This window comes from Rhinoderma darwinii, unplaced genomic scaffold, assembly GCF_050947455.1.
Source record: "Rhinoderma darwinii isolate aRhiDar2 unplaced genomic scaffold, aRhiDar2.hap1 Scaffold_2119, whole genome shotgun sequence".
Taxonomy (NCBI): domain Eukaryota; kingdom Metazoa; phylum Chordata; class Amphibia; order Anura; family Rhinodermatidae; genus Rhinoderma; species Rhinoderma darwinii.
In genome coordinates, this window is record NW_027462456.1 from 414 (window position 1) to 13,733 (window position 13,320).

The 13,320-nt window shown below is 39.4% G+C and overlaps 1 protein-coding gene and 1 long non-coding RNA gene across 2 annotated transcripts in view; both read right to left on the reverse strand.

Moving 5' to 3' along the window:
* Positions 1–5,662: 5,662 nt before the first annotated feature.
* Positions 5,663–13,320, reverse strand: part of LOC142701551 (uncharacterized) — a 28,820-nt gene continuing 21,162 nt past the window's right edge. The window contains exon 3 of the long non-coding RNA XR_012866896.1: positions 5,663–5,781. This is a non-coding gene — a long non-coding RNA (uncharacterized LOC142701551). The remainder of the gene's footprint in view (positions 5,782–13,320) is intronic.
* Positions 11,882–13,111, reverse strand: LOC142701550 (relaxin-3 receptor 2-like). The gene has a single exon (XM_075848152.1). The coding sequence runs from the start codon at positions 13,085–13,087 to the stop codon at positions 11,891–11,893; it is 1,197 nt and encodes a 398-aa protein (XP_075704267.1). The 5' UTR covers positions 13,088–13,111; the 3' UTR covers positions 11,882–11,890.

Sequence of the window (13,320 nt, forward strand, 5' to 3'; positions counted from 1 at the left end):
GACTATAATACTGCTCCTATATACAAGAACATAACTACTCTAATACTGCCCCCTATATACAAGAATATAACTACTATAATACTGCTCCCTATATACAAGAATATAACTACTATAATACTGCCCCCTAGTTACAAGAATATAACTACTGTAATACTGCTCCAATACACAAGAATATAACTACTATAATACTGCTCCTATAAACACAAAAATATAACTACTATAATACTGCTCCTATATACAAGAATATAACTACTATAATACTGCTCCTATATACAAGAATATAACTACTCTTATACTGCTCCTATATACAAGAATATAACCACTATAATACTGCCCCCTATATACAAGAATATAACTACTATAATACTGCCCCATATACAAGAATATAACTACTATAATACTGCTCCTATATACAAGAATATAACTAATATAATACTGCTCCTATATACAAGAATATAACTACTATAAGGGGAGATTCACACGAACGTTGCGTTTTTGCGCGCGCAAACAACGCAGCGTTTTGCGAGCGCAAAAACCATTTGACAGCTGCGTGTGTCATGCGTGTCTGATGCGCGGCTGCGTGATTTTCGCGCAGCCGGCATCATAGAGATGAGGCTTGTCGACGCCCGTCACTGTCCAAGGTGCTGAAAGAGCTAAATCTTTCAGCACCCTCGACAGTGAATGCCGAACACAACAGCGAAAAACCTGTAACAAAAAAAGATAAAGTTCCTACTTACCGAGAACTTCCCGGCCGTTGCCTTGGTGACGCGTCCTTGGTGACGCGCCTCTCTTGACATCGGGCCCCACCTCCCTGGATGACGCAGCAGTCCAAGTGACCGCTGCAGCCTGTGATTGGCTGCAGCCTGTGCTTGGCCTGTGATTGGCTGGAGCTGTCACTTGAACTGAAGTGTCATCCCGGGAGGTCGGACTGCAGGAAGGAGACAGGAGTAATCGGTAAGTTAGAACTTCGGTTTTTTTTTACAGGTTAATGTATTTTGGGATCGCAAGTCACTGTCCATGGTGCTGAAACAGTTTAACTCTTTCAGCACCATGGACAGTGACTATCTCCTGACGTCGCGTACCGATAATTTTTTTGCCGGGATCGGCCAAAACGAGTTTGGCCGAACCCGGTGAAGTTCGGTACGCTTGTCCGGCTTCGCTCATCGCAAAGACACTCCGTTTGGATGTTCGGAAACAGAAAAGCACGTGGTGCTTTTCGGTTTTCATTCATCCTTTTCACTGCTGTTGCGCGAATCACGCTCGTCCCATGGAAGTGCTTCCGTGTGGTGCGCGTGATTTTCACGCACCCATTGACTTCAATGGGTGCGTGATGCGTGAAATACGCAGAGTTTTTGAACCGGTCGCGTATAGTACGCAGCGAACAAACGCTGCGCAAGAATCACGCACTGTTTGAACTGCCTCATTGACTTCTATAGTGCTGTGCGTGATGCGCAGAAAATACGCGGCCTGCACGCGCGCAAATCGCGCTCGTCTGAATCCCCCCTAATACTGCTCCTATATACAAGAATAGAACTACTATAATACTGCCCCCTATATACAAGAATATAACTACTATAATACTGCTCCTATATAAAATAATATAACGACTATAATACTGCTCCTATATACAAGAACATAACTACTATAATACTGCTCCCTATATACAAGAATATAACTACTATAATACTGCCCCCTAGTTACAAGAATGTAACTACTGTAATACTGCTCCAATACACAAGAATATAACTACTATAATACTGCTCCTATATACACAAAAATAGAACTACTATAATACTGCTCCTATATACAAGAATATAACTACTATAATACTGTCCCCTATATACAAGAATATAACTAATATAATACTGTCCCCTATATACAAGAATATAACTACTATAATACTGCCTCCTATATACAAGAATATAACTACTATAATACTGCTCCTATATACAAGAATATAACTACTATAATACTGCTCCTATATACAAGAATATAACCACTATAATACTGTTCCCTATATACAAGAATATAACTACTATAATACTGTCCCTATATACAAGAATATAACTACTATAATACTGCTCCTATATACAAGAATATAACTACTATAATACTGCCTCCTATATACAAGAATATAACTACTATAATAGTGCTCCTATATACAAGAATATAACTACTATAATACTGCCCCCTATATACAAGAATATAACTACTATAATACTGCTCCTATATACAAGAATATAACTACTATAATACTGTCCCCTATATACAAGAATATAACTAATATAATACTGTCCCCTATATACAAGAATATAACTACTATAATACTGCCTCCTATATACAAGAATATAACTACTATAATACTGCTCCTATATACAAGAATATAACTACTATAATACTGCTCCTATATACAAGAATATAACCACTATAATACTGTTCCCTATATACAAGAATATAACTACTATAATACTGTCCCTATATACAAGAATATAACTACTATAATACTGCTCCTATATACAAGAATATAACTACTATAATACTGCTCTTATATACAAGAATATAACTACTATAATACTGCCCCTATATACAAGAATATAACTACTATAATACTGCTCCTATATACAAGAATATAACTACAATACTGCTCCTATATACAAGAATATAACTACTATAATACTGCCCCCTATATACAAGACTATAACTACTATAATACTGCTCCTATATACAAGAATATAACTACTATAATAATGTCCCTATATACAAGAATATAACTATTATAAAACTTCCCCTATATACAAGAATATAACTACTATAATACTGCTCCTATATACAAGAATATAACTACTATAATACTGCTCTTATATACAAGAATATAACTACTATAATACTGCCCCTATATACAAGAATATAACTACTATAATACTGCTCCTATATACAAGAATATAACTACAATACTGCTCCTATATACAAGAATATAACTACTATAATACTGTTCCCTATATACAAGAATATAACTACTATAATACTGTCCCTATATACAAGAATATAACTACTATAATACTGCTCCTATATACAAGAATATAACTACTATAATACTGCTCTTATATACAAGAATATAACTACTATAATACTGCCCCTATATACAAGAATATAACTACTATAATACTGCTCCTATATACAAGAATATAACTACAATACTGCTCCTATATACAAGAATATAACTACTATAATACTGCCCCCTATATACAAGACTATAACTACTATAATACTGCTCCTATATACAAGAATATAACTACTATAATAATGTCCCTATATACAAGAATATAACTATTATAAAACTTCCCCTATATACAAGACTATATCTACTATAATACTGCTCCTATATACAAGAATATAACTAGTATAATACTGCCCCTATATACAAGAATATAACTACTATAATACTGCTCCTATATACAAGAATATAACTACTATAATACTGCTCCTATATGCAAGAATATAACTACTATAATACTGCTCCTATATACAAGAATATAACTACTATAATACTGCCTCCTATATACAAGACTATAACTACTATAATACTGCTGCTATATACAAGAATATATCTACTATAATACTGCCCCCTATATACAAGAATATAACTACTATAATACTGCTCCTATATACAAGAATATAACTACTATAATACTGCTGCTATATATAAGAATATATCTACTATAATACTGCCCCCTATATACAAGAATATAACTACTATAATACTGCTCCTATATACAAGAATATAACTACTATAATACTGCTCCTATATACAAGAATATAACGACTATAATACAGCCCCTATATACAAGAAAATAACTACAATAATACTGCCCCTATATACAAGAATATAACTACTATAATACTGCTCCTATATACAAGAATATAACTACTATAATACTGCTCCTATATACAAGAGTATAACTACTATAATACTGCCCCTATATACAAGAATATAACTACTATAATACTGCTCCTATATACAAGAATATAACTACTATAATACTGTCCCCTATATACAAGAATATAATTAATATAATACTGTCCCCTATGTACAAGAATATAACTACTATAATACTGCTCCTATATACAAGAATATAACCACTATAATACTGCCCCCTATATACAAGAATATAACTACTATAATACTGTCCCTATATACAAGAATATAACTACTATAATACTGCTCCTATATACAAGAATATAACTACTATAATACTGCTCCTATATACAAGAGTATAACTACTATAATACTGCCCCTATATACAAGAATATAACTACTATAATACTGCTCCTATATACAAGAATATAACTACAATACTGCTCCTCTATACAAGAATATAACTACTATAATACTGCCCCCTATATACAAGACTATAACTACTATAATACTGCTCCTATATACAAGAATATAACTACTATAATAATGTCCCTATATACAGGAATATAACTATTATAAAACTTCCCCTATATACAAGACTATATCTACTATAATACTGCTCCTATATACAAGAATATAACTAGTATAATACTGCCCCTATATACAAGAATATAACTACTATAATACTGCTCCTATATACAAGAATATAACTACTATAATACTGCTCCTATATGCAAGAATATAACTACTATAATACTGCCCCCTATATACAAGAATATAACTACTATAATACTGCTCCTATATACAAGAATATAACTACTATAATACTGCCCCCTATATACAAGAATATAACTACTATAATACTGCTCCTATATACAAGAATACAACTACTATAATACTGCTCCCTATATACAAGAATATAACTACTATAATACTGCCTCCTATATACAAGAATATAACTACTATAATACTGCCCCCTGTGGAGAATATAACTACTATAATACTGCCCCTATATACAAGAATATAACTACTATAATACTGCCCCTATATACAAGAATATAACTACTATAATACTGCTCCTATATACAAGAATACAACTACTATAATACTGCTCCCTATATACAAGAATATAACTACTATAATACTGTCTCCTATATACAAGAATATAACTACTATAATACTGCCCCCTATATACAAGAATATAACTACTATAATACTGCTCCTATTTACAAGAATATATCTACTATAATTTATTGATTATCTATCGCTACTTACAGGGGTGTCCAGGATTAGATACACATGACAACTTTCTTTCAAAAACAGCACCACACCTGTCCATGGGTTGTGTCTGGTATTGCAGGTGTGTTGCTGTTTTTGGAAGACTGTTGTCATGTCTTTCTGATTCTGAACAACCAGGTTAACTCCAAATCTGTGTGTTTCTGACTGTTTTCGTCTCCGGTCACCTCTAACCTTGTCCTTGAGGTGCGGTCCTTTATAGACATACGCGCCATTTTTATTGCTCAGTTAAAGCAATTATGTTCTGAACACAGTAAGTTTATTTCCCTCTGTAAACACACTGGAGGCATTCACGCTGTCAATCACACGACATCTCTCTGTCTCCCCTGGTGACGGTTTTATGGGGGGTTTTTTTCACAGAAAACTTTTTTTTAACGTTCAAAAACAATCTAAAAAACAAAAACAGAAGTCCTATAAACGCTTTAAAGGGAATTGGGGACAACCCACCTGTTGGCTGCTGCCAGTTTGATACTTGTTGACCTGTCGTAGGTCAACTCCACCTGCGCACTTTTGCTTATCGGCGCTCTGTCTCGAAATACCAGTATGAAGACTCAAAACCTGACGAGTGACTGTGGAGAATGTGGAAAAGTAATAACATGAGAGAATTGTTCTCATATTTACCCTCCCAGTCACCTACTCAAACTTCTCTATAGTACAAATTATTTCAGGTACCCATTAAACTGCCCCCTTTAAATCTTCATAGCCAATCAGCAGAGCTTGGAGGGATCACTTGATATCCTTCTGTCTCATGCACATGACCGTGCGTGCCGGCCGGGTCCCGTAGGTGACCCTTGGAAAGATAGAACATGTCCTATCTTTTCACGGGTCGGAGAATCGGGTCCATTTCCACGGACTCGTTAAAGTGATTGTGTCCGTGAAAACTATCGGGTGCCACTTAGATGCCGTGAAAAGCGGCAGAGTGGCACTTGGTCGTGTGCAACTGCACTTAATAGGACACGTCCGGTTATAATGATTTATGGGGCTCACGTCTTCTGCTCTCCTCGTAGGACCCGGATTGGGCCACCAATAATTCAGTTCTTACATAATATTTTAAGGGTATGTAAACGTAAAGGAAGTCTACGATGGGGACGCCTCTGGCAGCGGCTTATCTCCCCTGAAAATAAAAGGATCGGCATGTTGAAATCTAACTGCCCGATCCTTCTCTCCCCCGACATCGAGGGAGAGGCGTGAGGACCAGAAGAACACTCGATGGTCAGCCGATCCTGCCGAATTCTACAGGTATGGCCGACATAAATCTAACGTGTATGGCCAGTTTAAGGACCAAACAGGTCCTTATGTCTCACTACATTGGGGTTTGGTGCAGCAATCCCGAAATATCCAGGTTTCAAAGGGCTTTAAAGGGTAACTAAACTTTTAACATGTCATAGTGACATGTCTGAAGTTTTGATCGGGCCCGAGCACTGAGACCCCCACCGATCGCTAAAACGGAGCGGCAGAAGTGCTCGGGTCAGTGCTGTGCCGCTTCGTTCCTGCTCGGCCTTCCTCGGAGCGGTGCACGGGCTCAATATAAACCTATAAGTCCGAGGAAAGACGATCAAAAACGAAGTAGAATAGCGCTCAACCGGGTGCTTCTGCCGCTTCGTTTGATCGATCGCTGGGGGTCTCCGTGCTCGGATTCCCACCCATCAAAACTTCTGAAATGTCCCTATGACATGTCAAAAGTTTTTGAAAAAAGTTTAGTTACCCTTTAAGGCCTGACGAGCCGGAATCTCATCCAACAGCTGGAATGGATTGAGTGGTCGACAGGGGAGTAATTAGTGAATTCAGGGGCATCCGGAAGAGAGGGGGGGGCATTAAGATTTCAAGATGGAGATCCAAAAGTCATGGCCAATACGGCAGCACCCGCTTCACATGACCACCATCCCTCACACTCTCATACAGAAATCCCCCCCGGATGACCAGCGTCGGGAGGAGTCCTCGAGTTAATGTGAAGATGCCAAAATTTTTGATATTTTTGTTGACCATCGTCTCCACCTCACCCAGTGCCGATTACTGCCGCCTTGTTTACCTCCAGTCGTAATATAACCCCTTCAGTGCCAGGATGCACTTGAATCCTATGGTCTCTGAACCAACGTGAACAAAAAGTTTTAGGAAAACCCGGAGATCACCAGCTCTTTTCTGATAATCTCTCTAGTAGAGGGCAACCTTCTCGGGCACGTTCCACTAATGCCAGGTAGAGTCTCACCCGCCCATCCTATCTGTATCCCGACACAACGGCCCCATCGTATATCAACATAAAGTCGCACATTGGCGGGAGATTCCTGCGCTCTGTGTCAGGACAGCTCTACATTTCGGTGTGTCGTGCCAGATTTTTGGTTTTGTCGGCATCGGAGACCTCTAGGGCCGGAGTGTGGGAATGTGATCACCGTCCAGGCTCCGGGGAATGACAGAACCATCATCACCAGGTCTATGCCCGACCACATTGATCCATGCTCTAGTACTGCCTCTTTACTGCTGTTCCTGCATAGCTGCACTGACATGCTACATTTCTGTTGACAGATGCTCTGAAGATTTCGGGTCTGTAATGACTGTTTCCCCTACTGCGACTCTAAATCTCCCATTCATAATTGTCATTTTACAGGGAGTGTCGTGGGATACCAAAGCCGTGCTCTAGATTGAACCAGTTTGTATATAAACTAACTCCATTATCACGCACCCTGCTCATAACCTCCTTCCGTCTATCTGTTCTCCATCTGGATTCAGCTGTTCTGGTCCTGGACAACACATGGTTAATATACAGGTTTATGCTTCAGTGCAGACCATCACAGAGAGAATACTTCATTACTTACACGTGAAGTATTGTCATCATCACTTATATGTGGAGAGTGATGATGTCACTGGTGTAATATATCACTTATATGTGGAGAGCGGTGATGTCACTGGTGTAATATATCACTTATATGTGGAGAGTGGTGATGTCACTGGTGTAATATATCACTTATATGTGGAGAGCGGTGATGTCACTGGTGTAATATATCACTTATATGTGGAGAGCGGTGATGTCACTGGTGTAATATATCACTTATATGTGGAGAGCGATGATGTCACTGGTGTAATATATCACATATGTGGAGAGCGATGATGTCACTGGTGTAATATATCACTTATATGTGGAGAGCGATGATGTCACTGGTGTAATATATCACTTATATGTGGAGAGCGGTGATGTCACTGGTGTAATATATCACTTATATGTGGAGAGCGGTGATGTCACTGGTGTAATATATCACTTATATGTGGAGAGCGGTGATGTCACTGGTGTAATATATCACTTATATGTGGAGAGCGGTGATGTCACTGGTGTAATATATCACTTATATGTGGAGAGAGGTGATATCACTGGTGTAATATATCACTTATATGTGGAGAGTGGTGATGTCACTGGTGTAATATATCACTTATATGTGGAGAGCGGTGATGTCACTGGTGTAATATATCACTTATATGTGGAGAGCGGTAATGTCACTGGTGTAATATATCACTTATGTGTGGAGAGAGGTGATGTCACTGGTGTAATATAGCCATTATATGTGGAGAGTGGTAATGTCACTGGTGTAATATATCACTTATATGTGGAGAGCGATGATGTCACTGGTGTAATATATCACTTATATGTGGAGAGTGATGATGTCACTGGTGTAATATATCACTTATGTGGAGAGCGGTGATGTCACTGGTGTAATATATCACTTATATGTGGAGAGCGGTGATATCACTGGTGTAATATATCCCTTATATGTGGAGAGCGGTGATGTCACTGGTGTAATATATCACTTATATGTGGAGAGCGGTGATGTTACTGGTGTAATATATCACTTATATCTTGAGAGTGATGATGTCACTGGTGTAATATATCACATATCTGGAGAGTGGTGATGTCACTGGTGTAATATATCCCATATATGTGGAGAGCAGTGATGTCACTGGTGTAATATATCACTTATATGTGGAGAGTGATGATGTCACTGGTGTAATATATCACATATATGTGGAGAGTGATGATGTCACTGGTGTAATATATCACTTATATTACAGCAGTGACATCATCGCTCACCACATGTCATATCTTACAGCAGTGACATCACCGCTCACCACATGTCATATATTACCGCAGTGACATCACCACTCTCCACATATACGACATATCTGGAGATTGGTGATGTCACTGCTAAAATATTACTTATATTTGGAGAGCGGTGAGGTCTCTGCTGTAATATATCACTCATATGTGGACAGTAGTGATGTCACTGCGGTGATATATAACATATGTGGAGAGCGGTGATGTCACTGGTGTCACAGGATTTAAAGCATAAAGTGTCTCGCAGTGTAATGTGGCAGTGGAGATGGAATATCCCCGGATATTAGGATTCCTTCATACAGGACACTCAGACATTGGGTTCAATTATTTTTCTTTTTTAATCACCATTTTCACCCAAGTTTATCTTCCTTGCACAAGGAATTACACCTATTACTCCTCCACGTTCATCTATCTATGGTGTTACGGCAAGAATGGGCACATGTAATCATAGAGCTATACATCCACACACACACATATATATATATATATATATATATATACACACACACACACACACACACACACACACACACACACACACACACACACACACACTGTCTATATATATTATAGTACACAGAGGCAATTCACAGTCAATAGTTGTAACATTATATACCAATACTCGGAAAATATATTCAATATCATGACTAATAGTGAGAATATCCTCATGTAGTGACTATTCTACACAGTCGAGTGGTGTAGACGAGGTCAGGCAGCCATTAAATCTCCGTCAGCATTCCAGAACATTATTTACATTGTTTATGTCCTTAGACTAGTTTTATGCCTGACCCTTACAAACCTTACCATTACTTCGATATGTCTGCCCCTGGGAGAGCTGGGGTACAACAAATATGGCCACGTTTACAGCTAACAGGTTGTCGGCCAGCTTTCTCAGACTCCTCTATTAAAGTTAATGGGGGAAAAATACAATTAAGACGCTGCAGCTTGAGAAACAACATAACAAACAAGGAATGAGGCAATACAACTACATCAACCTGTAGCACAATTATGTAGATAGAAATGTATACAAATTCCTCACATGGATCCTTTACTGTCGCACACAGAGTAGCTACAGTTCCTTATTTTCAAAATCTCTGTTTGCTGTCAGTGAATTAAACATTTACTCGATGATTCATTTTTTTCTATTTTAATGGAGACGCGGATTATTTTTTTTCTCTCAATAAACTATTATGTAACAGGAATGAGAATTCAACTTCAGAAATCAGGATTTCCTTATAAAGAAAATTGATCTCACCTCATTGCAACCCCAAGGTGGAATCTAAGGCAATGTTCAGACGAAGTGGACAATTTCCAATGTAGATTTTGCCACAAATTTTGAAGAAAATCTGCATCGGATTGGTGTCAAAATCGAAAGATCATCCACTTGTATTGTACTCTAAATTGCGGTGGATTAGCGATGCGGAATCTGCAACACAGCAAATCCGCCACGTCTATGACTTGAAGGTGCCCATACACATTGGATGAAAGTCGGCTGAACCGGTGTGTATAGGGAATTTGGGAAGTATAGCCGTCGGCCGAAGGAGCATTTGCTCGACAGATATTTTAAGTGTACGGGCAGCTTAAAATATACTGACAGTAACTATCAAAAATGTCAAAAAACACTTTGTACAACGCAGGTCACAGGATATAAGACAAACAAGATGCACCTTATAACAATAAAATCCAATGAGTCTCTCCAATATTTTCTGTGAACAATCTCTAGAGGGTGATAATTTCAGTGAAAATTGGAAGTCTCTAGAACCTATCGATTGAGAAGAAGCTCGTTGTCCATGTCTCGGGGGAAAAACAGTGAAAATAAAAAGCCAATTTGCCCCTAGGGAACGATATTAAGTGAAGTCTATAAGGAAACCATTGTTACTGGAGATGCCTTCTCGAACCTTTCGTCGACCAATTGTAAAAATTGACCCAAATTTTTTTCAACAGCACAAAATTTTGGAGCAAGCTGTGTAGATCGTCCGAAAGATACTTGTCCATTATATTCAATTTCTTCACCCCCCGCCAATTAACGATGCATCCGACAATTCACCGCCATAAAATACAAAGCTTGATGTCGTCAGAGCCTCTGACCATCCCCCCCCCCACCCCGCCTACGTTACGACATTGATTTCTTGCCCGGCTACTTGAGATCGATAACCAGCAATTTGTATCAAACCGGGTTTATGCACGGATATACAGTTCTGCCTGGTTGTGCGGAGCGCTGTCCAGGCTATTCAGGACCTCAGCAACCGGCTAAATTATACATTAAGGAACATTCGATAGATCTTTGTTTACTATGAACGAGACGCTTCTCTGGATCATTAGGCAAAGCGCTGGTATTGACGTGCTTAAGTGCGGATAACTGCTCAGGAGTCAGTGACACACTATGAAGTGTCCAGGAACTGAGACTAAACAGAAATAATTGTGGCCACCACCACCCCCCTCCGTGAACTTTTCACGTAAAACTAAGAAAAACAGACATTCACCCTCGTTTGCTTTGGTCACTTCTGGTTAGTAAATGTATGTGTGTGTGGGGGGGGGGGGGGATTAGTCATTTTGCCGGCAGTCTATAGGTCAATGGTCTAGTCTATGGAGGTCTCCTGTCGATTAGGCTCAGCACTGTGGTCTTTTATGGTCACATCTGGAACTAAGGTTATGGTGGATGTGGAAGCTACAGGGAAGTCCTTACTAACTGTTTGAGGAAAGCTGGATGTCCGATACAACGGCATTGTAGTTTCCTGGTCAGCGTTTACTTGTTGGTCCTTGCCAGTGGGCAAGTACGAAGCAGCCATGGTGGTTACCTGCCAAAACAAAGCTTTAAGTGATTTCCGAAACTCCTTCCTCATGAGGCAATAGATAACAGGATTGAGGCAACTGTTGCTATGAGCGAGGCATAGGGTGATCGGGTAGACATAGGTATGGAAGTAGTAATAGGCATCACTCCACTGGACCACTTCATACTTCATGAGGATCCCCCAGAAGATGCCAGCATGGTTGGGAAACCAGCAAACAAAGAAGACGATGATCACCAGTTGGATGGAATTGGTTATCTTGCTTTGCCGGTGTTGGTTGTTGGAGTTGATTTTATGTTGTCTCAAGAAGTTCAAGAGCATAATGTAAGAAGAGGATATCACCACCAGTGGTATGACGAAGCCAATGATGACCCGCTGAAGGTGGTAGGTGGCCAGCCACTTGTTTCCAGGAAATTTCAGAAGACAAAGCTCATCCCCTAGAACTTTGTTGGTACTGGCAAAAATGGTAGTTGGGATGGTGGCCATCAAGGCCAATAACCAAAGAGAGAAGCTTATCAACTTTGCAACATAGGCGGAAACCCGACATCGGAAACTCAATGCGGAGGCCACCGACCAATATCTGGTTACCGCCATGGCAGTCAGTAGAAAAACGTTGTTGTAAACGTTCAAGACGGTCATAGTGAGGATGATTTTACACATCGGATGTCCAAACGGCCAACTGAAATCCAAGATGGCATCCACAGCCCAAAAAGGGAGGGTAAAAGCAAACTGAAAATCGCTCAAGGCCAGGCAGAAAACAAAGATGTCTATGGCAGTGAGACCGTTGACTTTCTTTGCCCTGATCAGATACATGACAAAAAAATTGCCCAGCAATCCAACCGCACAGACCAAAGAGTAGACCGTAGAGATGAGAATCCGGAAACTCACCAGCCCATAGGTGGGTATGGTGGCATCATCGTCTACGCTGAGACTTGGCGTATCCTCAGAGGTATTCCCAACCACGGGCAAAGTCAAATTGAGATCCATCTTTTCCAACGTCTATACTTTAGTAATGAGTAGAGAGTAGTAGGACAGTCAGTGAGACGTGCCAAGACCCCCCATTGTTCCTCGAGTCTCCCGTGACTGAGAAGACCAGTTGAGGTGTGTTGAAGGTGCACTCTTCAGGCACAAGTCCACAATGTTCCACCACCAGTATGAACCCAGGTAGATCCTCAGCTCCTCATCTGCTCATGGGTCACCATCGTGGTCCTTTAGAGCTT

What these genes read in the sequence shown, in the direction of transcription:
- LOC142701550 (XM_075848152.1), bottom strand. Translation starts at nt 13,087, where the DNA reads ATGGATCTCAATTTGACTTTGCCCGTGGTTGGGAATACCTCTGAGGAT.